This window comes from Sebastes fasciatus, chromosome 19, assembly GCF_043250625.1.
Source record: "Sebastes fasciatus isolate fSebFas1 chromosome 19, fSebFas1.pri, whole genome shotgun sequence".
NCBI classification, from domain to species: Eukaryota; Metazoa; Chordata; class Actinopteri; order Perciformes; family Sebastidae; genus Sebastes; species Sebastes fasciatus.
Genome location: NC_133813.1, coordinates 26,255,325 through 26,281,867, shown reverse-complemented (window position 1 = coordinate 26,281,867; position 26,543 = coordinate 26,255,325). Strand labels below are relative to the sequence as shown.

At 41.5% G+C, this 26,543-nt stretch overlaps 1 protein-coding gene across 4 annotated transcripts in view; it reads left to right on the top strand.

The window, feature by feature from the left end:
* tmem38b (transmembrane protein 38B) overlaps positions 1-26,543 on the top strand; it is a 173,134-nt gene that overhangs the window by 14,877 nt on the left and 131,714 nt on the right. For all 4 annotated transcript variants that reach the window (XM_074617331.1, XM_074617333.1, XM_074617329.1 and 1 more), the window contains exons 5-6: positions 2,648-2,765; positions 3,536-3,972. In XM_074617331.1, the coding sequence (XP_074473432.1) occupies positions 2,648-2,765; positions 3,536-3,811 (394 nt within the window). In that variant the 3' untranslated portion in view covers positions 3,812-3,972. The remainder of the gene's footprint in view (positions 1-2,647; positions 2,766-3,535; positions 3,973-26,543) is intronic.

Sequence of the window (26,543 nt, the reverse complement as noted above, 5' to 3'; positions counted from 1 at the left end):
AGAAGGTGAATAAGTGCATTTCCCAAAATGTCAAACTATTCCGAACCAAACATGGCAACACTTAGCAAATCTGGGGATATGCTACAGCTGGCAGCTATCAATGTATGGGTAACAACTTCCACCAAAAAATCTGTCTGGAGCCACAAAACCTTTGAGCATTGTGATGAAGTAACACAGCTTATAGTCTGAGTATATAGTAATAAAGTCATAATATTCCCAGGAAAAAAGTAGTAATATTATGAGAATAAAGTCATAACTTTACGAGAAAAAAAGAAAATAACGAGTAAAATTACTACTTTATAATATTGTGACTTTATTCTCGAAATCTCAGATTCATTCTTTTTCCTCAATGTGGCCCTATTACTCCGTCAGACCATAGACCTACAACAATAATAAATAAAAATGAAAATGTAAAAAAAAAAACAGTTATTCATTTCCATTTTTTAAAATCCACAGGGAGCCACTGGAGAGGGGCTAAAGAGCCACATGTGGCTCCAGAGCCGCAGGTTGCTGACCCCTGCCTTAAAGGGAAAGCTCAGTGGGGTTGTATGAGGTACTAGTACATAGTCAGTGTATTTACCTACAGTAGATGACGGTCGCCACGCCCCCAGTTTGGAGAAGCGGACAGACGTTACCGACACGGGAGCAAAACGATGTACTGCTCTGGACAGGGCCGGCGGCAAAATGTATTTTATCCACCTAAAAACATCGATATCAGTTTAAGTGTTCGCTATATTTAGAATATTTTTGCCGGTTTACCTTGCCATGAGATAGGCTTGCCGCGGTGGTCGGTGTTACCAGTGTTACACGGTGGTCGGGCGCACACTGATTACATTACTTGTCCACAGCCCCCACCATCGTTTTGCTTTTTTTTATATAGAAATAAAACCCATTTAGTTAATTTTGGCGTATCAGCGGCGTGTTATCAATACATAGTCGGACAGCGGACTCTACAATCTGAAAGTGAAAGTGTCTGCTCTGTACGGAGTCTCAGCTCAGAGTAGCAGGAGTCAGATTTCAAACACTTCTCACGAGACAAGAGAGAGAGTTGACAGACAAGATGATGGCGGAGGATTTGGTGTCAATGCGAAAAGCAAAAGCACCTATTTGGCAATACTTTGGATTTAAACCCAATGCTATAATGGAACCATAACGTTAAAGAGGTAATCGCCGTGCCGCGGACAGAGTGGTCACAGCCGGTGAGCATGGTGCAGCGGCCCCAGGTGGAAACCTGCGGCCTCGCAGCAAAAAGCTGGACCGGACAGGCCAGACACGCAGCCGTCCGACGGTAAAGATGAAAGTTAGCGCGCTACATATATTGACCGTCATCTTTTCTTGTAAAATGTCCGGTGTAATCGGTGTTATGACCCTGGGTCATTTTGTATTGAAGTATCTAAAGTTGAAAATAAACTGCTCTTTGTGTGTTTTGAAACCCTGTGTAGCTGGCCTTTCTCCAGAGTGGGAAGACTGGGAAAAGTGGGAGTCGCACGTCGTGTTATGTCTAGGTTATGTCTAAATTTCTTAACCGATAACCGACCCTCGTTAACCGATTATTAACCGTTAACTGACAAGATTTGTGCCTCGCATGCAGTGGTGTACCAGCTGCAGGAGCACAACAGATATTGGTTGACGGGAGTCCCCAGTTCACCGTCCGGGAGCGTTAACTTAGCAGCTACGATGATGCGTGTAGTGTCGCGGACATGCAGCCACTTTCCCAGTAAAAGTCTCCACTGCACATTTAGTTTAGTTTAGGAGGTTGTCAGCTGTGTGTCTGCCCGGCGGAACTTTAGTGAGTGGCCAACAAACAGTGTGTGTGTGTTGGTGTTGAGTGTGAGGTTGTTGGTGGCGTTCTAGCTGTGAACATAGGTGTAGCAGTGTGTGTACAGTTTATTTGTCGGTGAATAATTGCTATGAAACTACAACTCCTCCGCTCAAGCGAGCCAGAGACCGGAGCCAACTTCCTGTATCCTGCAACTCCAGATCTGCCTCTTAAGGTGGGCTGTTAAGGTGGACCAGCTTTTCTCCTTAAAGAGACGAGGCGCTCCTCTGAGCCGCTCAGCTTTTGAGTTAATTATTAACATTTCTTTTAACCGCTTTAACCGATAGCGTTAATTGGTTAAAATGCTTAATGTCGGTTAACGGTTAAACGGTTAATTATGGACATCCCTAATCTCTACCGTGAGACAGCTATACAGTCTACGTTTCCGACAGGGAACTGGCCACTAGCCGTTATCTATGCTCTCACTAAAGCCACCAGACCCCAGGTAAAATTACAGGTTTTTTCAATGGTGGGTTTGGCGAGAGCATAGATGGATACAACGGCTTCAGTTCCCCAGTAAAAAGGGCTGTCTGACGGCGAGGTAAAGCAGTGAAAATATTCTAAATATAGGCCGACCGTCAACTACTGTAGGTAATACACTGACTATGGATAAGTTCCTCACTTCAAAACACCCAAAGGATCCCTTTAAGGCAGCATTTACTCAAGAGGACAACATGTACATCCAGTGATGTGTGTCTCCAGTTTAGTTCATGTGTGCATAATAATTCCCTCCAAGTATGTGCATAAAGTTATCACCCTCACTGTGTATTTATTTGTATCATATATATTATATCATAACTGCTCTCTTATTGCATGTCTCTTGTTCAGCCCCACCAAGATCACCCTGATAGGGGCGGTGCTGTTTGCTCTGCAGCAGACCCACTACCTGCCTCTCCAGAAGCACCACCTGATGCTCATCTACACCATCTTCACCGTCATCAACAGGGTCAGTCTGGTGTATTTGTGTAGCTCGTACACTGTAACAGTGTGACCTTGAGAATAAACACCCAAGGTGGTAGCAAGTCAGACGGTCAAACTATTTCATATTTTGTTTATTATTTGATCTTAACTCAAGGTAGAAGAGATATTTTGGTGCCAGCTCCCTCCAAATCTGTGGCGTCTCGTCTTCTAAATGACCTTTCTGCCTCTGCCTTTTTTGAAGTTTGAGCCGCGGTGACTCACATTAGCTCGGTATTACCCGTAGGGCTGGGGCTTTTGCATCATTTTCATCAGCTTGCATCACCCTCTCTTCTCTTCTCTGGGAAACTTGTGCTCTTGACTGAGACACAGATAAATCTACCATGTCTTCTTTCAACTCGCATTCTTTCAGCTCCCTCCCGTCTCTGATCTGTCAAATTAACGCCGAGCCATTTCGTCAGATTTAAAGAGTTGTCTGCTATTTATTAGTTTTGTTCCTGATGATGCAGATGTTATACTCTCATCCCCTAAGGAGAAGTTAATACTAATATGTTACCTGTTCACTTGGATATGTAAAGTAGGCCGACATCACATTGGCTATCCATGAAAAAAAGTGACAAACTGCATACGACTAGAGTGTCGGCTGATACTTTCACATACAAATAGTCATGTGTTAATTTAAATATACTGATTATAGCTGCTTTAAATACACTTCCACACTTTGGATTTGATTTGACGATCACCATTCTAATAAGACATTTTGTTTCTGTCTTGACACATTTATCTTCTTTTTTTTAGTCGAGGATGATGCTGACAGGCTCCTCCACCTCACCATTCGCTGCCGTCGAGTCGGCCATCTACAAGACCCTCTTCACCGGCCACTTCCCTTACGCCGCCCTCACTGGCGAGGTACAGAAAGCATGCATCGATCATGGCGCAACCAATGGGACGACGACCTCCGCCGACACAACAACCAAAGAGTCCGGTGAGCCCGTCAAGGGACGAAGCGGATCGCTCGAAGCCAAAGAGGAGTCAGAGAACGCAGAGAAGACAGGCTGCAAGAAGACCAACTAATCAGCCTCTGCCTCATAGCGCCTTTTCACCTTGAAGCAGGGTGGTGGAGTCACTTCTGATTCAGATTTGTGTCATGTCAGGACTTAAACTTGGTATTATTTCTCTTTTATCAAGACATAGGTTTTTATTTTCTTATTAATTTCTTAGAATGCAATTTAAAGGTCTAAAGGTTTAAAGGTTTTAAAGGTGTATGTGAATAACATCAGCTGACAGGAAGTAAACATGGACCCAAACTGTTGCCTAGCAACGCAATTCCGTTGCAATTCCGTTGAAATGCACTAAAACGGAGCGTTTCAGGCCGAGCGTAAATACAGGTACTGTATGTTCAGGCAGACAGAAAATAAAGTAGTTTTTTTCAACATTGCAGCATGTAAACCTGTTCTAGTAGAAACACAAAATACAAGTATGAACCTGAAAATGAGCATGATATGGGACCTTTAAATCTGACTGCTGAAATAGAGTTTTAATAAGAGCCGACTCCAACCAACCCTGCACCTTATTGTGGGATAATCACCTCGTCCTTAAAATACTGTGATATACAGTACATGCTGTTGGATGTGAACATCATAGTATCCTCGGGCTGATTGCACACTCGTAGTACAATGAGTAGCTTAATTTTTACTATATATTTATAACATACTACAAAATGTTAATTATTTTATCTCTGGGTTTTTGGGAACAGTGCTGTGCACCTGCTGATTTACGAATGTCATCTTTTTCTGCTCCATGTAAATCCTATATTTCATACTCTGAAAACATTTTTTAAAAGAGATTATATTCTATGACACTCAGATATTTTATTCTATTTATACTAAAATAATTGCACTCTTGAATGTATAACATTTTAAAATGGACGACAATTTTTATTGTATTCCGTTTCTTTGGCGAATGCTTTGAATTACACTTAGGAAGCATGAGAATAAACCGGTTCAAATGCACTGTAACATGTGTTTCTGTGATTTCTAGCCGCTCCGCTTTATCAGGTAGATTTGTTCAGTTCAGTCACCATGGACCAAACTCAATATGACCTCACTTTAAAGGTGCAATCGATAACATTGATAACATTCAGCCACTAGATGTCTCATTCTCCCTCCACCGTTCAATTGCTTTCACTTCACAACAAGTCGTTGCTAGGCACTTACTGTGAAGACAGTATTTTTTCCACCCTAACTGTCGATGACGACACAGAGATACCACATGATACCAACGCCGTTTTACAATTGGCTCACAAGCCTGGTTAGAAGTGGGAACCAAACGTCAGATATCTTCCGCAGAGATAAACAAAACATTCATTTTTGGACCCATCAATTTTTTAAAAACGATTCATTTACAATCTTAATTGATCATTCTTTCAATCTTTAATTTAAAATTTCAGTAGGCAACCATTTTTTGGCATCACTGGGCAAAACAATTCCATAATAACCTTTCAGCATATTGTAATTCAAGTGCTCTGAAAGAAAACTAGACTTCTGCACCTCCTCATGGCTCTGTTTTCAGGCTTTAAAAAATCACAGGTCATTTCATTGAGAGAGCGTTCCTATTGGCTGTGCTCCAGCTGGTGGGCGGTGCTTGGTATTCCCTCAAGAGATCTAAACATGGCTGCTGGGTCACAAACTTTCTCATTTTACAGCTAAACAGTACACTACAAGATGATTCTGAAAACATTTGAGGGGAGAAATAGGCATTAAAGTAACAGAATATGGATTCATATTTGATCAGCGCTGCCTAGTTTGACTGTTTGGTCGGAGTTCGCGAGTGATTGACAGCTGGCTCTCCTAGACGGCAGCTGGACAGCAGGCTCCAGATCAGCTCTTACTGGTTGTTTTCCTCCGGTCTGTGAAATCTTGCAGATGCCGTTAGGAGCACTGGAGGACACCGGAGGACACAGAGGAACATGATGTTTTTCAGATTACCAGGATATAGCGACCGTTTTATAAAAATAACTTTTTTAGTTTTTTCAGTTTTAAAGCTAGAGTGAAGATACTGGTATCATATTAAACAAGAAAAACCTAAAGAATCCATTGGTACCAACCGTGAAGGAGGCTAAAATAACGCTCCAAACTTACACTAAATTTTGGCGAAGAAAAACTGGCATGGCCATTTTCAAAGGGGTCCCTTGACCTCTGACCTCCAGATCAATGAATGTATGAATGGGTTCTATGGGTACCCACGAGTCTCCCCTTTACAGACATGCCCACTTTATGATAATCACATGCAGTTTGGGGCAAGTCATAGTCAAGTCAACACACTGACACACTGACAGCTGTTGTTGCCTGTTGGGCTGCAGTTTGCCATGTTATGATTTGAGCATATTTTTTATGCTAAATGCAGTACCTGTGAGGGTTTATGGACAATATCTGTCATTGTTTTGTGTTGTTAATTGATTCCCCAAAAAATAAATATATACATACATTTACATTAAGCAGCATCTTTGCCAACTCCCATGTTGATAAGAGGATTAAATACTTGACAAATCTCCCTTTAAGGTACATTTGAACAGATATAATATGTGTGATTAATTTGTGATTAATGGTGATTAACTATGGACAATCATGCGATTAATCGCAATAAATATTTTAATCGATTGCTAATAATAATTTGTTTTAGAAAAAGCCATACTTTTATTCATCACCTGTCTAAAAGCTCTGTGGATGCATTATTTTTTTTTCTAAATGATTAATCAACATAAAAATATTACCAATATTTATTTGATTATTTAATTTATTATTATTACCTTCTTTTCTTTGTATTTATATTACTATTTGTTTATAATTTTGTATTATTATATTTTCTTTTTTATTATTATTATTATTATCATTATTATTATTATTATTATTATTATTTTTTTTTTTTTCTTAATTTATTTCAATTTTGAATGCTGAAGATGTTTTCCCTAGTGTACTTATTGTGTTCGTCTCCAAGATCGACTACTTACAAAATTGGTTTATAAACTAACCTGAAAACAACCTAAAAAAATGGAAAAATTATAAGACCTTAAAAACACAGAACAGCTCATTAGTCACATTTTAAAATGTGTTAAGTCCCTGATAGAAAGCTCCTAATTAATACAGACCCAAACATCATGTAGCTGTCTCTGCACTTTTGTTCACAGTGTTAAATGGTAACCGATATCTAAATTAGCAGCCGGGAAGTTGATATAAAGCAGCGCAGCGTCCAGAAGTAACCTCCTCTATAGGCTGAAACATTGCGTCAGTGTAACATCAGCACCTGATTGATACCTCAGCCTCTTTAAAACGCTGCTGGAGAGAGATCCCCCCAAATCCCCCCCCAATTCTCATCTATGTAACCTCAGACGGTGCAGAGAACTCCCCTGTGAATACAAATTAAGAACAGAGGAGAAGAAGAAAAAAGAAGACGATCAAAAGCAATACCGGCTGAGATGATGTACCTGCCTTTCATACGCCTCGAGTCCACAGATGGCAGATGTGTGCGTGTCAGTTACCGGCTTGTAACTCAAAGTGTTTGCTGCAAAAACTGCTTCACGTTGATCTCCCTGACTCTAATGGTGAACTGTGTGACCTGGAAAACTGAAAGACACGTCAGTAAGCCGTTGTTTTCCTTACGCTGCCTCTCGTGATAAGAAGGCCGGTGACATGACGACAGCTCAGAGCCTGAAACTTCCCAGACAATTCTCTTAATGAGGTCCAGACCTATGTGACCCCCCACCACAATTACTCAGTGAACTGAGCAGCCCCCCCACCGTCCAGCAGCCCCTGCACTTCGCCTGCTTTTACACCACATCTCCTCAGCCTCTTTTCTATCCACACACTTCTCTGTTCTCCAGTCGTCAGGTGCAGAAAATTAACCTTTTACATAAACTGGCTTACATACAAATTATACACACGATGCATGCACGCATTCCTACAAACTTGTGGCGTCTGAGTAGAGGTCACGGATATAGCGAGGACGAAATATCAGATTTTCCAACCTCCTCCTCCAACCCAAAGTTAACCCTCTGAGATGTGTCTGTATGTGTGTGTGTGTGTGTGTGTGTGTGTGTGTGTGTGTGTGCGTGTGCATGTACATGACAATAAATGAAAGCAATTGGAGAGCTATACTGGTGAGGCGGGTGGGAGATGGGTGGGGGGGAATTTTTAGGCAGTTTTGTTATCTACTATTATTATTTCTTCAAACCATGACTGCTACTGACACAATCAGATTTATAATTGTGTATGTGCACTAGACATGTGTATTTATTATTTATATACATTTTATTAAATGTATTATTATAATTTATTTTTAGATGTTTTTATGTTTTTTTATTTTTAATAATTTGTCTCTATTATTTCAATCATTAATTTGAATGTCTCATATTTTATATTATTTTTATTTTTATTTTCATTTACTCATTGTTATAATGGTAATGATGATAACAATAATTATTGTTATTAATATTAATATTATTTTTAATATTATTATGTGGTTAAAGTATATTTGATACAAGGATAGGTTCATTACCAATTACCACATTGTTTTCCTCCATAATTATTAATTTCTTATGTTATTTTATTTTATTTTTTTGGTTTCAATATTTGTTTTAAAAACAAACAAAAACATGTTGATACATGTTGGAATTGTGAAATAAGACTTTTGCTAATAAAAATAAATATTTATATAAATATTTCCACAACACACACGACTTGTGAACAGACAGAATGCAAGGATGTACACACATTCCTGCACACATGACTTTGAACCCACAATCTCAGTAGAGGTCAGGGACATACTGAGGCCATGGCATACTACAAACACACAGCAGACAGACACACACACACACACACACTCACGCACACACACACACACACACACACTGTAGGAAGAACGACAGCTTGGCTAAATACTGGGAGGACATCAGGGTACGTCTGACGGCGACAGCTTGAGTCTGTGACCTGTTTTGTTGTTGCTTTTTATGTCGTCATCATTTGACTCAAAGGATAAAGATCTAGAGATATTCTATATTTTTCAAAAACCCAACAAATCCCATGAAAAGAGCAAAACAAACAATGGATTGATCCCACTGACAAGATCCTTCATTACAATGATGAACACATGGTAGTTCATTCTGATGCAATCCCATATAAACCGTCCTGCTGCCATAAATGCTCACTAGTGAATTTGCATCTGAAAATAGTCCCCCAATAAATGCACTATTTACTAATCTGAGTAACGTTTAAAAAAACTGCAGCGCCCAGCCATTTCAGGAAATCCCTCATCCCGTTTTTTAGGATTTACATATTGAGAATGAGCTTAGGGAAGTCAGAAAGTATTGCGAGACAGACCACTGCAGTTTGTTTGTCTCTTCATCCTGCCCTATCCTCTAAAATGCTCATTCATTGCCTAATTTTCTCCCTTAAAAAGGGACTGTATGCAAGATTTTACACAAATATTTTTTTTTAAAGGGACTGTTTGAAGCCCGTCTGTTAAACAGTGTTGGCCGCGGTCGGAGGACGCGGGGGAGACCGTAGCTTTGGTCTCCAGGGCCGGAGTCTCTGCTGTACTCTGCTCCTCTGCCTGCCTGCCTTCACTCACACACCGCGCTCGTTCTTGCTCTTTCTCTCCACTTCTCAAGTGCATGCGCGCACACTCCACACTGCAGAAGAGTTAGTTTAGCTCTGAGAATATCTAGTGAATGTACAGTGGACGTTTGTGCAGAAATAACTGCTGCAGCTCCTCCAGACCAAAAGAGATTTCCCGTGTCTTGTGAAGTGACGGGGCTCCGCAGAGAGAATCGTTATCGTCTCTGACCAAAACTCCGGTGTCTCCCCTGTTCCAAAGCCAACACTAGGATCAGCATTGATTCATGGAGAGACCTTCGTCTGGTCAGCTAACATTACTGCCAAGCAGCTGAAATATAGAGTGATATTGTGGTTTTAGCTGATGTGTGTCGCCTCACTGTTTTGTTGTTCTGCTTTTTTCATGTATTTATTTGCTTTTATTGGATTGTTTTTTCTACTGATTGGTTAGCTTTTCAGCTTATTTTGTGTGCTTTTTGTTATATATTTTTTGTTGTATTTTTCTAAATTATTTTCTCCTTATGTTGGGGGGAGGTTTTGTTGTATAAGCCTGTGGCTTCTTGACCTCTTCTTGACCTTCTTATTTTTTTTATTATCTGGATTTTATAAAGTCTTATGAGTGTAAATAAAAAAAAATGCTGCTGCTAGAATACTGACAAACACCGAGAAGAAAGAACACGTTTCTCCAATTCTTAGATCCCTGCACTGGCTTCCAGTTAAATATAGAATTGATTTCAAGGCCCTACTTATTGTCTTGTTATTGTTATATATATATATATATAAATATATATATATATATACCGTATATATATATATATATATATATATATATATATATATATTACATTCACTCAATGGTTCGGCCCAAAATATATCTCAGATATGTTTGCGGAGTACAAGCCAGGTACAGTAGGTCTCTCAGGTCTGCAGGGACTAATCAGTTAGTGGTGCCCAGAGTTCAATTCAAATGTGGTGAAACGGCATTCAGCCATTATGCTGCCCACTGCTGGAACAAGCACCTCTTGGACATTGTATCCTCATACAACGGTCCGGTCCGTATGATATCATACGAAGAACTATTTTTGTGTGTTTTCCTACGAATGTCCAGCGTCAATTTCCGCTCCAGTCTTTTCCGTCTTCACATGAAACAACTTTGTTAGGTTTAAGTAAAGAAAACCACTTAGTTAGGTTTAGGAAAGATTGTAGATAAGTTACACGACACCGGAAGTGGCGTAACTTAAGGGTCCCATATCGTGCTCAATTTCAGGTTCATACTTATATTTTGTGTTTCTACTAGAACATGTTTACATGCTGTAATGTTAAAAAAAAACATTATTTTCCTCATACTGTCTGCCTGAATATACCTGTATTTACCCTCTGTCTGAAACGCTCCGTTTTAGTGCATTTCAATGGAATTGCAATAGAATTGTGTTGCTAGGCAACAGTTTGGGTCCATGTTTACTTCCTGTCAGCTGATGTTATTTACATACACTGCAACAGGAAATAAACTGGGACACGTTTAGAATGTTTACGTTTAAAATCGTGTAATGGTCTTAATATTGTATATTTGTGACATCACAATAGGACAGAAATCCTAACGGCTTGTTTCAAACGCACAATTTCTGAATACGGGCTGTGTGTATTTATCTGTGGATTGAGCGTTTTGATAGTTTAACACAGTAGTTATAGTTTATACATAGTTTATACAGCACTTAAACCTGCTTTATAATATAAAAGACATGAAAATCACACTTTTTACAATATGGGACCTTTAAGTAAGGAAGTTAAGTGACAAATAAATCAACACTGACTTCTGGTTTCACACGGGATACGAACACCTGCCTCCCGGGCGAGTGACCACCCATCCACCCGACCTCCTCCCTACACAGCGTTTGTCACTAATACTTCGTCGTTCACAATTACGTGGATAACATACGAATTGATTTTGTGGGATATATACGAATTACAGTGCAGTACTTTTCGTAGGTGGTATGAAAACAGCCTGCCTTGGAACGCCCCCAATTAGTAGTTTTTTAATGGTATTTTTTAATCTATTCTATTCGGTTTTAAACTTGTCTGTACTTTTATAAAACATGTCTGCACTTTTATTTATCTTTATTTTATATTTCTGTCTTTCTTATCTTATGCCTGTAAATCTCTTTGAATGACCTCTGTGTATGATAAGGTGCTATATAAATAAACTTGCCTTGCCCAAGGTTACTAGTTTTGAATTTTCAATTAGTTTTTATTTTATTCTAGTTTTGACTTTTCAATTTAGTTTCAGTTTAGTTTTAGTTAGTTTTCAAAGTGTGTTTGCTAGTTTCAGTTTTCTTTTTTTTTTTAGAAAGGTTTAATTTTAGTTTTTACATATGTCTCCTTTTCAGTTGTGATATATGAGAGCTAAAAAACTAACACTGAAATGGATTTCTGTTCTTTTTTATTTTATTATTTTTTACTCAGGAAACATCATTTGTTTAGTTTTTCTTAAAGGATATAGTTTTTATTAAATTTCAGTTTACAAAAAATATTTTTTCTTATTTTGTTTTCGTTTACTACAATAACCCTGGCTTTGCTTGCCTTAAATAAGAAATTATGTATACCCATAATTTTGTGGCAAATATTAATAATAGTAGCAATTTTTGGAGGGAAACAACCATGACTAATAGTTAAAAGGTACCGTGGCACAACAAACATGATGCCTTAACAGCATGGCTTTATTACACAGTTTATATATGGCTTTCTTTCCATTATGTGATTTTCTCACATGGTTTGAACCTTCAGTCTCGGCTTAAACACACAAACTGAGTTTCAAACTCCGTGGATGAAGCTATAAAACACTTTTTGTAATCAACTTCCACTGCTGCCTGGAGGACAGAGCCTCTGCTGCTGAGGGGGTGCAGGACAGGTTGATTACCACTTGGTGTCGTGAGGAGGCGTCCTCTCTGATGGCCTGATGCCTGGGAACTGACAGGCTGGCCAGCAGCTGCAGGCAAGAAGAGATGGTGGACAGGAGGGGACCCTCTCTGCAGAGCCAATGGTTGCTGCCTGCATGTGTGTGTGTGTGTGTGTGTGTGTGTGTGTGTGTGTGTGTGTGTGTGTGTGTGTGTGTGTGTGTGTGTGTGTGTGTGTGTGTGTGTGTGTGTGGTCTGGTTTAGCCATGCTTGTGAGGATCGACCATGGACAGGTCACTATTCTTGTGAGGACATTTTAGGTTGTGAGGGCATTTTTGGACGGAACAAAATCTAAAATGACTTTCAAAACATCTAAAATGATGTTTAGATCTAGTTGTTTTGAAAGTCAATTGAGAATTTAAAAAAATTATTAGTATAGGGTTGTCAGGGTCTCTACGGTCCTCTTAAGTATAGCAAGACCAGCCAACTTGGATGTAGCTATGTGTTGTAGTTTCTAGTGTAGGCACATGTGCATGTGACACGTAGAGTGGCAACAAAGGCTGAGTCCATCAAAAAAGACACAAAGAGCTTTGGGGCACACACACATGCACACCTACAACACACATGCGCTCACACACACACACACACATACATACACACACACACACACACACACACACACACACACACACACATACACACACACACACACACACACACACACACACACACACACACACACACACACACACACATACACACACACACACCACCCTTTGTTTTCCTCTCTTTCTCCATAGAAACAAACATGACCGGTCATTGCATCTTTGTTCATCATCAGCCAATTGTTGTTTAACCATTTTTGTTTTTATTTTGGGGCTGTCACAAAAATGCATCCAGAATGAGCTTTTTTTTGGCTTAATTCCAGTCAGTTTCAGTCTTGTTGACGTTTCGCCCCACCAGACCTCCCGTCACTCCATGAACTGTGAAAGTGTTAAACTAGCTGCAATCTTCTGGCTCGTGACTGTGCACCTGCTCCGACCACACACCGACATGATCTGGGACCATGTGCACCCTCCGAGCTGATGCCTGCCACGGATGATATATCACTTACAAAGATAAAGAAAAACTGATGGAATAAAAAGTTTCATACGGTAACAGCAAAAACGCACGGCAAAACTGTTTTTCACTGACAACTTCTTCCTTTTGGGATTTTTTTTTTTTTAATGATCAAAGTGTTTTTTTAATCCAAAGTTTTGTCAAATGACTCTGCGAGTGATGCAATCAAACTCATTATCTCTTCAAGTAAGATGAAAGTAATAAGGAGAGAACTGCTTGGGACCACACAGGAAAAGACTCGGTTAGGGAAGTTAGGCAGAAGGAAGGAGAAAGGCAGATAGAGGGCAAAAGGAAGAGAGGGGGGGGAACTAACTGAGGAGAGAGGGTTTGGGGGGGGGGGGGGGGGGGGGGACCACATACTGTAGGAATAGGGACTCACATCAGGGCATCATGACAAAGTTGTGGTGTTGCATGCATCGCATCTCTCTTTCTGTCTCACAAACACTCACACTCACATTCACACACTCACACAAACACAGCAGTCTCTTCAGAGAACGACAAACCAAACGGCCAATGTCTACAACCATTCAAGATCTGACTTGTAAAGAACAGCTGCGAGGAGAATGCCAAAAATTGGAGCTACTATAATGTGACTAGCGAGCTGGCTGTTTGTGAGAGAGAGAGAGAGAAACAGAAACACTGGAGGATGAAAGGGTTAGCTTATGTTGATTTTTTTTTTTACTTACTCTGCTCTTAAATTAACAAAGTTTTGCACATCATTTTATGCTTTATACTGACGTGTTAAAGCTTCAGTAGGCGAGATTGGAGCAAATATTATTTAAAAAAAAGTTATTTTTATAAAACAGTCGCTATATCATGACAGTAGTGCATGAGACAGGTAACCTGAAAAAAAATCATGTGCCTCTGTGTCCTCCGGTGCTCCTAACGGCATCTGCAAGATTTCACATACCGGAGGAAAACAAGCAGTCAGAGCTGATCGGTCTGCTCTCCAGCTGCTGTCTATGAGAGCTATGAGAAACTAGTCAGCGCTGATCAAATATGAATCAATATTATGTTACATTAATGTCTATTTCTCGCCTCAAATGTTTTCAGAATCATCTTGTAGTGCACGGTTTAGCTGTAAAATGAGAAAGTTTGTGATGCCGCCACCATTGTGAAATCTGGTGAAGGAACGGCAAGTTCCGGTCACATGACTGAAGCCCAGCCAATAGGAACGCTCTCTCAATGAAATGACCTGTGATTGGTCAAAGTCTCCCATCACGTGCTAGATTTTCTAACGCCTGAAAACAAAACCATGAGGAGGAGCAGAAGTCTAGTTTTATCTCAGAACACTTGAATTACAATATGCTGAAAGATTATTATGGAATTTTTAGCCCAATGATGCCAAAAAATATACTGCATACTGCCACTTTAAAGGACCAGTGTGTAACAATTAGGGGGATCTATTGGCAGAAATGGAATATAATATCAATAAATATGTTTTCTTTAGTGTATAATCACCTGATAATAAAAATGCCGTTGCCGCTCTCTCTCTCTTGCTTCATCACTCACTTCCCACGTACACACACACACTCTAAACACTGGCTCTGCTCCAAATGACCTATGCTACTCTTACAACAACTGGCTCTAGAGAGCGCCATTCGCGTTTTTGCGTCGGCCACCGTAGCACTCAAACATGCTTGGCACCCGGGAGAGGCTTTAGTTGGTTGCAATCTCCTCACCTCATCGTTAGATACTGCCAAATGCTACACACTGGACCATTAAAGAAGCATATAACAGCTGTTATAGGTACTATTGAGTTTTATGGAAACATAAACATGTTTGTAACTTAAAAGGTACAGTATGTAACATCTGGCGGCATCTAGCGGTGAAGTAGCAGATTGCAACCTCTTCCATGTGTCAAACATGTACTGTGCTATCGTGGCCAACGTGAAAACGCGAATGGCCCTACCTAGAGCAAGTTGTTGTAAGAGTAGCGATAGCAGAGCCAGTGTGTATGTGGGGAGTGAGTGGTGAAGCAAGAGAGAGTGAACGGCGGCCAATGTTTGTGATGGTGTGAGCGAACAAGTGAGCTAGTGGAGCAGAAGACAGAGTTAGCTTAGCTTTGAGAATATCTAGTGAATGTTCAGTGGAAGTTGCAGTTTGTGCAGTACTAAATGCTGCAGCTCCTCAAGACCAACAGAGGTTTCCCGTGTCTTGTTTCCCAACGGCTAAGTGGGGTTAAATCCGGAGCGAGTAACGTTATTGACTCACAAAGTTTTTATCACAAAGCAGGAAAAGTTAACACAGTGGTTTGTCAGTCCTGGGCTACTGTAGAAACATGGCGGCTAGCTCCGGGAAGAGGACCTGCTCCCTATGTAGATATAAACAGCTCATTCTAAAGTAACAAAAAGTTGATTATATACTAAAGAAACATACTTAATACTATAATCCATTTCTGCCAATAGTAATAATCCCTCTAATGGTACATGTCCACAGGCTCCGTCCTTTCCACGCTTCCCATTCATTGTCTATGTAAGCAGCCGTGCAATGCATTTTGGTAGCATGGCGACGCGATTCGAAAAACGGAGCTTCACGACGCCCGCTCCTTATTTGCATAAAGTTGAGAGCTGGTCTACTTTATGCAAATCACGGGCGGCCGACGCGACTTGCCGCCTCTCGAAACTCCCGAGAATCTTTAAAAATAAACGTTGTCGATCCAAAATAAAGACAGATTCAGCAACTGCATGGATTATTTCTAGCCTCAAATGTTCTCAGAAACACATTTCGGTGAACTATTTTCTTGAAATAAGAGAAGAAAGTTTCCAAACGAGCCTCCGTATTGTTTCCGGTTTGAAAGCTGGGAGCAGCAGCCCACGGAGGGAAAGCGTTCGTCCAATCAGGAGCCTAGTGCCTTGTTTCTAGTGACAGCCCACCAAGCGTCCAATGCTGGGAAGCTGCGCGTTCCTCTTGCGGACACGTACTATAAATGTTACACACTGGTCCTTTAAAGGGTCATACAAATGGCGGCTAGCCATTACTTCAATTTTAAGCCATGCATGTATTGACAAACTTACATCAAACATTACTGCCAATACTGGGTTTTATACTATTGGAACATACCATATACTAAAAATCTAACTATACTGAAGGAAAATATATTGAAAGCTTGTTCTTAACATTTTGTCCAACCCCATTTACATTTATGAGGAGCACAATAAAAACACAGCCTCTAAATGACCATAAAGCTAAATAAGCACCTCTCAGACTCAGTGCCAACAAAAACTGAACAGATAAGCTTCACACAGATACGATTTATTGCAGGGCCATTGCATTAGATTGAACTTTGTGTATGACAGGAGGACTGAGTACCAACTGCACCTCTTTTACTGTTGCTACTACAGCCCTATGACTTGGTCTTTATACTTGTACAAAACGATGACAATGACCACAAATATGTTGCTTTTCCACCCCTGAAAGCTTTATCTGGATATGACTACTTTAATTTACAGTAAATGAAATAATCTATATAGCATATGTTAATAATAATATTTTTTCACATATTTAAAGCTATACTTTATTATTTTTTAGCAAATTTCACTATCATGGAATGACACGACTATGTTTTGTTGTATGCAAGTGTAATGACAAGGACTTTTAATTGAATTGAATGAATCAAATATGGCATTTGTTTCAGTTGCAAAATTGTTACCATACCGGTATTCTCACTTTATTTTCGCTGTGCCAGTGGGAGGAAAGTCCGGCTAAACCCAGCTTTCATTCTAGAATTAAATCAGCTGGACTGCTTGGATTTCAATTCAGTAAAATATGTCAGATATTTCCCTCAGGAGCTGGTTGAGACCAAAACAGAGCTAAAAGGAGAAAGAATATGGGGCTTAATGATCATTTTGCTCTGCGTATGCTGGATGTATAAATTAGCTACTGTTTGCTAACAAGTTCGCCATATAAACTTAAAAGATGACGGTATGACGATGTTGTGTTGACAACCACGCCGTTTTCCGGTCTGGGAGTTGTCTCTGTTTTCGTCTGACAACTTTAACCCTTTCACAGTGTGTTTTCAGTCCATGAAAGTTAATTATACCATTTTTGGTCGCCTAAAATTGCTTAATCAGCATTCTGTTGTACTTAGCGCCACCCTCTTGTGTCACTTCTGGTTGCAAATAACCAAAATGGCGACAGCCAAAATGGCGAACTCGAGGCTTCAAAATGGCAGTCCACAGACCAATGGATGACATCACGGTGACTATCAGTGTGTTCCAATCCGCGTACTTCCATACTTACACTTACTATTTTGAGTGCACAAGTGCGTTCACACTGTGAAGTATGGCAAAATGCAGTGCACTCGAAGTACCCAGATGTTGTACTCAAAACGGTCAAATCGTTGAGTGAGGAACGCTGGACACTTTTCACACTCAATTGTCGCCATCTTGGCTACGTAGCGGAAGGGGCGGGACCACGACCACTATTCAAACATTTGAAAATGGTGGCAGATGATGCAGGAGCTTTTGCGGTGCTGAACAACGTGCCTTATAGATGTCTATGGGCTATGTAGATAACAGAATAAAACAATACAATACGTAAACATACTGGTGCATTTTCAGCCAACAGGAGGACACATCGTAGGCGTAGGCGACGATGTTGGAAACGTAATTTGCACTTTGCTTTCATCTTCTATGTATTCCTGATAAACAAAGCAGGCAGATATTTTGGTGGGTAGTGGACAGGTAAAAGCAGCAATGCAACACAAAGGATACCAGCTGCCGTAAAACCCAGAAGAAGAAGAAGAAGATATTTTGGCGGGTAGCGAACCGCGGTGAAATGTTGCGATCGTCATTTCCGGTCAGTGCGCCGCAGAGTATTCGATTTGAGACGACCCTACCCCGTTGAAATTCACGCACTACTCAAGTAAGTACAGAGTGCACACAGTGCACTACATTGAAGTGTACTTCCGGAAGTACGTGGATTGGAACACACTGTATGTCTACTTCCGATATACAGTCTATGGTTTTTGAGTGGGCCTAAACTGCCTGCACTAACCTCACTGGTATTTTTTCTTTTTGTAACCCCCGTCATTTAGCAACTGTCTTCCACACAATTCATTCCACAATGTCTCAACAAACATCAGCATGCTGTTTGCTAGCTAGCTACTGTAGGATGGCCGCTAGTTGTTAGTCACTGAAAATGAAAACTGTCCAACAGGGGGAGTAGAAGATGCATCTTCAAAATTTGTGCATTAGTGACCTTTAATACACTGCTCAAAAAAAATTAAGGAAACACTTAATCATCACAGTATAACACCAAGTCAGTTAAACTTCAGGGATATCAATCTGTCCATTTAGGAAGCACACATGATTGTGAATCACTTTCAGCTGCTTTGGTGCAAATGAAAGTGACAACAGGTGCAATGGAGAGGCAACAGCAAGACAACCCCCAAAAAGGGAATGGTTCTGCATGTGGTGGCCACAGACAGCTGCTCTCTCCTCATCCTTCCTGACTGATTCTCTTCTAGTTCTGCTAGTGTCCTTGTCACTACTTGTAGCGTGAGGCGGTACCTGCAGCCCAATCAGGTTGCACAGGTAGTCCAGCTTCTCCAGGATGGCACATCCATACGTGCGGGCGCAAGAAGGTTTGCTGTGTCTCCCAGCACAGTGTCAAGAACACGGAGGAGATAACGGGAGACCGGCCGTTACACAAGGAGGGCCGGACGGGCCCAGCAGCAGGACCGGTATCTGCTCCTTTGTGCGAGAAGGAACAGGAGGAACACTGCCAGAGCATAGCCCTGCAAAATGACCTCCAGCAGGCTACTGGTGTGCATGTTTCTGACCAAACTGTCAGAAACAGACTCCATGAGGGTGGTATGAGGGCCCGACGTCCTCCAGTGGGACCTGTGCTCACAGCCCAGCACCGTGCAGCTCCATTGGCATACAACAGAGGACACCAGAATTGGCAGGTCCGTCATTGGCGCCCCGCCTCATGTGGCCAGAGTGTGTAGGCGGTTCCTGGATGACGAAGGCATTGATGCCACTGACTGGCCCTCACATTCCCCTGACCCAAATCTAATTGAGCACCTACGGGACGTTATGTAGCGGTGCATCCGACGCCACCAAGTACCGCCCCAGACTGTCCAGGAGCTCACTGATGCCCCTGAACCAGGTCTGGGAGGAGATCTCCCAGGACACCATCCGCCGACTCACCAGGAGCATGCCCAGACGTTGTCGGGAGTGCATACATGAACGTGGGGGCCGTACACACTACTGAGTCACATTATGAGTTGCCATGATCAGCCTTTGATTTCAATTTTTTACTTTGATTTTCGGTGTGATTTTGAATCCAGCCCTCAGTGGGTTGATGATTTTGCTTTCCATTGACCGATATTACGTCATTTTGTTCTCAAAAAATTATACAATGCAGATCAGTAAAGATTTTCAACTTTAGTAATTCGTTCATCAAGATCTGATGTGGGATTTATATGTTCCCTTAATTTTTCCAACAAACACAAGGCTTTAATCCAGGTTTGAATAAAATTAAGGCTTTAAAAGCTGACACAACACGACAATATAGCAACTACAATCTGCTGTAGCTCAGTGGGTAGAGCGGGTCGTCCTTTAACCACGAGGTTGGCGGTTCGATCTCCGATCCTACAGACTGCATGTCAAAGTGTCCTTGAGCGAGACACTAAACCTGAAGTTGCTACAATACTAAAGGCAGAGGTCAAATTTCATTTATGTACTATGAAAAATAAAGGGTTTCTTCTATTGCTTCAAAGAAAATGGTTGCGAGGCTCCACAGTTAGTTTCATGCATTTGTTTCTCTGGTATTGTGTTGGCTTCATGAAGTTGTGGTAATATTGCCATTATATCTTGAGGGCGGTTTGATGTGAAGTTTCCTCAGATGTTGCCGATTTACCTGATTGGATGTTCTGCCGGTGCCTCATCTGCTCTCGTACTGGTTCCTGTTCCATCTTGGAACTGAGGAAAGCTCGGGGCGTACGGTCTTCTTTTGTTCTCCTCTGTATTTCTGTTCACATAAGCATGGCCAGTAGTTGGTACATGGTGTGCTTCTGTCACTCCCCCTCCTCTTCCTTTCCTCCTCCTCTTCTTTTCTTCTTTCACCGAGGAAGCAGATGGCGTTTAGTGTTGGTCCTTTTCCTTTTCATAAAAGGGACCTACTGGATATTCTTAGCCCAGGGTCTGTATGGGGGTAAATGTGACCTTGCTGAGGGAATGGAAGTGGAGCTACCACGCCACAGTGGCTAGGTTATTTACTACAGAATGGGTTTGTGCCAGTGGCTCATAGAGGAAAAGGGTCAACAGACCAGTCGCTGGGATCTGTTCATATTTCCCATTGTTCCTTTCTCAATTTTCTCTCTGGTTCCTTCTCTCGCTCCATCAGTCTGCTTTATTTTCTTCTACTAATCTGCTGTATCTCCTCCCTCCCTCCCTCCCTCCCTTCGTCCCTCTGTGTCCCTCTCTCTCTCTCTCTCACATCCTGGGGGACCCTCATTTCACCATCATTGCCCCTCCCCTCCTCTCCGCTTGGCCCCTCCTGTATGCAAAGCAGGTGTCAGCCAGGACAAGGAGGACAGCGACTACCTCACAAAGGAGGCGACAGGGTCTTGGGGGCGAAACACACACACACACACACACACACACACACACACACACACACACACTCACTCTTAACACGTGCAGTCTCCTCTGTCTCTGCTGTGCGCCCTCTCCATCTACATGCACATGCACTTCACACATATGTGCTCCCTTTCTTTCACTCAAAAACACACACACACACACACGCACACACACAGCTCCCGTGGGCTGGGCTGGGGCTGGGGACAGGGAGAGCTGGAGCTGTCTGTCTGTCTGTCATTAGTATTCCAGCAGGAGGCTCCTGGCCCGGCCAGACATCTGAGCGGAGCAGCCGCAGCAGATAAAGAAGAAGCCATTAATCCACGGAAGATTACCAGCACTGATACTTTATCCCACCGTAATACAGCAATGCAACGAGACTCATTCCATTTACAATGCCGTCAGAGGAAGAAAGAGGAGGTAGAGAGAGAGAGCAAGGCGAGCTCACCTTGTGGATGGAAAGATGGCAAGAAAGCCAGCTTCCCTTTCTTAACTCTCGTGATTTGAATTTCTTCTTTGATGGAGCAGAGGCAGGGCCAATGTGTGTGTGTGTGTGTGTGTGTGTGTGTGTGTGTGTGTGTGGTCTTGCATTTGATTTGTAGATGTTTTGAATTCAGAGTGGTCACCCACCTCAAACCACAGATGGCCACTGTTTCAGAAAATCCAAGTTGGTCCAAAGAGCAGCTGGCTGTCTTTCCTACACCATGCTGTGCCTGTTTAAATCTAATATCCTTAATAAGTGTGTTTATATGGGTCTGTGTTGCTGATTAACTCCCAAAAAAACACACACCACACCGCAAGAACCGTACACCCAAAATGGGCGCCATTCACATCCAAAGATGAAATCATAAGTCTTGTGATAAGACTATCAGCACAGTCTGGAGAACACGATACAGTAGAGGCAAGGCTGTTTGAAGACACAGAGAAACAAAAGAAATGAGGAACAATGGCAGCAGCAGATGCGAGAGATTAGATTGGAGTTGGATTTATACACGCTAAATGATAAAAAAGCCCAGTCATGGTTGGGATTTCTGGATGATGAAACAAAAACCAGAAGGAGGAAGAGAAGGGGAGCGTTGACTCAACACAAGCAGCGCTGACAGATGAGCTGAGGAGAGGTGGAGACAGATAAAGGAGACAAAGGGATCCTGGGCCAGCGGGAGAGGAAGAAATGAAACATTCAATAGAGACAGAAAGAAAGATGAAGGTGCAGGAGGGAAGGAGAGAGACGGTGGGAGCAGAGTGTCCACCGCTGGTACAGTGCTGAGCTCATGTGTCCTGTGAAAATCCAATCCTTCAGACTTGGCAGATAGTGTTACCATGAGAACAGCAGTAGGGTTATTGTGAGGAGAGAGGAAGTGAAAGAGAGAGAGGGCGAGAGACGAGGGGGTGGGGGTGGGAGGGGAGGCCAGACTTGCTCCAGCAACCATCTGTTACTCCAGCTTACCCTGGCACTGAGGTCGACCTGCCTCTGGAAAGGAATGTACAAGTCCGACCATGAGAGAGGCTGCAAAACAAGGCCAAGACCTACAACATCTACCTCCAGTGTTACTGCTGCACTATGTTTTGATGATAGCTAACTCAAACTCATTGTATTAGTTTGGTAGTCTTGCATTTCAAGACCTCATCTCCACACTGTAGTTTCACCACCAACACAGGATGAAGATCTGGCAGAATCGGTTTACGCCGTGACAGGTGAACAAATCAATGCTCCACTTGAGAATCTAGCACAGTCACGTCAAAGTACTGCTAGTGTTTCACCAGTTACGATATCTCCTTTAAAAAAAAAAGCATGACTAGCTAAGCTCCCAGTGTTACCAATAGCCAGTGTGAGCTCCCAATGACTTCTGTCTGGCTTTTTTATTCCTCAAGAGACAAAGTAGGCCTAAACATTTTAAAATCACTTCTCTGAGACTTTGTGGGAGGATGTTTTTCTAGAGTTTAGGATTAACGAGAGTGAAAGAAACAACTGCAATGGTGGTTGGATTTTAAGGCCTGGTGGCCTGGCAAGATCTTTCAAACATATGAGGCAAGTTGTATTTCCTGGAGGAACTGCGGTGACAAAATGGATTTGTATTACAACTGCACAAGCTGTGTGTTCCATGCTACTTCAGCTAATAAGCTAGATGTGTTTGTTTGTAAATTAAGCTTCATTTATACTTCTGCATTAAGGGTTTATGTCATACCCATAGACTGTAGGCTATATAAGAAGTGGACGCACTCACCGTGACATCACCCATTGGTTTGTGGACTACAGTTTTGAAGCCTCGAGTTCTGTATTTTGGCCGTCGCCATCTTGTTTTTTTTAAACCAGAAGTCCCACGAGAGGGTGGAGCTAAGTACAACCGAACGCTGGCATTTTCGAGCGACCAAAATGTTGTAATTAACTTTCATGAACAGGAAACACACTGTGAAAGGGTTAACGTTGTACCGCAAAAAACACGGACAACACAGAGACCGGACAACGCTGTGGTAGCGACCTGTCAATCACAAAGTAGCTACGCCCTGAATCATCCCCTGCTTTATGGTCTATTTGACTCTAAATGAGACCATCATTTACTAAATCCAGTCACTACCGATGTTCCCCAGGGATCTGCCCTGGGGCACCTTTGGTTTATAATTTATCTACTTCCTCTTGGCCATATCTTCCGTAAATTTAACATCCATTTTCATTGCTATGCCGATGACACCCAGCTCTACCTGTCAACCAACAAAGTAATCCACCAGGCATGTGTGCTTGCATGTATGTTAGAGTTGTTCAGATACCAGCACTAGTATCAGAAATGCCTCCGATACAGCTAAAAATGCTGGATCGGGTATTGGCGAGTATGTACTGTAAGTCTATGCATTGGTCCGATATCACGTTATCAGCTCATTTACACTAAACAGGAACAACAACAACAGGTGTCACTCGCTACCCGATCCGTACATCCTGTCAGATCAGTACTGCACATGCAAGTCTCAACGGAGATGAGAAAGAAGCGAGATGGCTCACTCGTTGGCTACTTCCATCATCATCTATGGAAAAAATTATCGCTGTATCTAACATTAATGATGGAAGTAGCTAATGAGTGAGCCATCTCTTTTCTTTCTCATCTCATCTGAATTTGGCAATGTTTTACACTGGAAAACCCAACCAGTAAAATGGCGACGTGTTTTTAACACTGGTATGGGGTCGGCACAAGTTCAGGTATTGGAATCGTGTCAGAAAGGAAAGAAGACTTGGTCAAAACCGAGTATATGTATGGACCGTATATGGTCAATGTGTGAATTTGTGGCTAAATTGTTACACAAATAGTCAGTGGTCATGTCTATTATGTTTTGTGAACAGTTATTTTCCACTTATATCTTAATATTTGATTGGAAGAAAACTTATAATGAAGCAAATGACATTCAGTAATAGTAAATGATAGCATTTACTAGTCAGTATATTATACATTTTATACAAGGTGAAAAGGTATTAGCATGACATACAGTATGCAAGGTTAAAAATATTAAATTTTTTTGTTAAAGCATTCATCATATAAGTGGTGTGTTACAATATATACATACTGTACGTCGCGAAAGTTTATGTCATCACTGACGTTGTTGCTGCCGTATTTATTCCTAGATGGAGTGTTAATGGAGCAGCTACAATGTTAGCATAGCCTGGCACTGATCGATCCGAACTCCTTTTAGAGAACAAGCATTTTAAAAGTTGTTTGCTTGTTGTGTTGCGGACAGACTTGACAAAGCATGAATTCTGTCTTTTTACAAATCCACATCATAATGTCGCTATTTCGGCATCATTTTGATCCGTTTATTGAAATTAAATTACAGCACAGTCTGTTTATTTTGGCTTCATACCGCAGTAGCGACATGTGTCTTGCTAGATACAGATACAGTATGTGAATACAGCACGCTAACGGGTGAAATTATGAACCCAGACACGACGTTTGGTTTTCTGACATATCTGGGACTTCCTCAACATGTACAAAGCAGCAACAGTGGTTATTTCTGGAGGAAAGCGATGCAAAAATTTGCTTTGCGCTTGGTGTGAATGAACGGTAACACAATATGAAGCACAACATAACGTAACTTAAACAAACATAAACAATAGTACATGTTCAACAACAGCACTATGTAATGATACACTGAACCGCTGACACACTCCCCAGAAAACATAAACACAGAACTGTTCTCCACCTTTTCAATTTGAAAGAGCAACGACCAATGAGGAAACTCCAACAGTCGGCCGACCAATCCTGTAACTTCATCACTCGGTGACAGACTTTTGCATTTGTAGGGCTGGCCCTCTGCGGTCCAGCAAAAAATGGTATCGGAACATCAACATTGGCCAATGCCTTCAAATGATGACAAGGCAAAAAAAAATTCAAACAGCTCCAAAGTCAGTCTGAACATGGCCTTAGGGTAAAACACAAGAGAGATGTTCGCCTCAGACATCACTGTGAGTCTAAAAAGACAACCACTTAGACTCATAGTGATGGAGCTCCGAGACACCCGACACCCAGCTGGGAAGCCTCGTACATCTACCATCCAGCCTCAGAGGACACAGAAACCTGAGATCTTCAGGTCAATCTCAACCTAATCAGGGACAGAAAACAAACATCCACACTATTCTAGGTCCAAAAAAAGGTTAAGACATTCCTTAAAACAAAAGCTTTTCTACTGGGCAACCATGCATAATGAGCAAAAACGGTCTGGTGGTTAAAGCCATTGTTGTAAAGTTCTAAATGGATCTACATCTTTTCCTTTGAATATCCATAAAGTAACGGAGGTCAGCACTTCATATTAAGCCTTACAGCCCTCAATAAATATCTGATGTGCTTTGAATTAAAAAATTACCACTTGGACAAATGTCAGGTGCTGTAACCTTTAAATTTCATCTACAGAAGGACTCACATTCATAGTCTCAAAGCTGTGCAAAAACTGATCACTTTTCTTTTCACTGCATATACAATGAGGTAAAGGTAGAGCAAAGCAGCTCTTATTGATGTGCAGGGCTCCAGCCTGATCCCAGCTCTCTAAAGCATCAGTATTTATAGTTGTTATTTCTCAGTTTCGCCCACTTGTTTTATTTTCAATCATTAATCTTGACAGTTTTGTGCTCGTGTCATCTTGCTGCTCTCCCTTGCATCAAGACCTCCCTTTACACTTGGTATTAAAATGCATTTTGGGTGATTGGATTGCAATCGGATAGTGATTGATCACATGAAAGTACAGATGTAAATGCACCCAAAACGCACCGAGGATGGATTGAGATCCGACAACAACTACATGGGTGCAAACACGTAATGCTAGGGCTCTTTCAAATGCAATGTTTATGGTATTTAGGTATACCGTAAGATCACCAGGGACTGTGGTGGTTCCCAAAGTCGGTGCTGCATAACATTTAATATTCATGACATCTGTCATCACATTTTGATTCAAATGCTCCTGATTCATAATTGGTGCTTGGAAGTACGTGATATAACCTTTTTCCAACTGTGCCCAATCCACTTAAAGGGGACATATAATGCTCATCCTCAGGTTCATACTTGTGTTTTGGGTTTCTACTAAAACATGTTTAGATGCTTTAATGTTCAAACAACACTTTATTTTT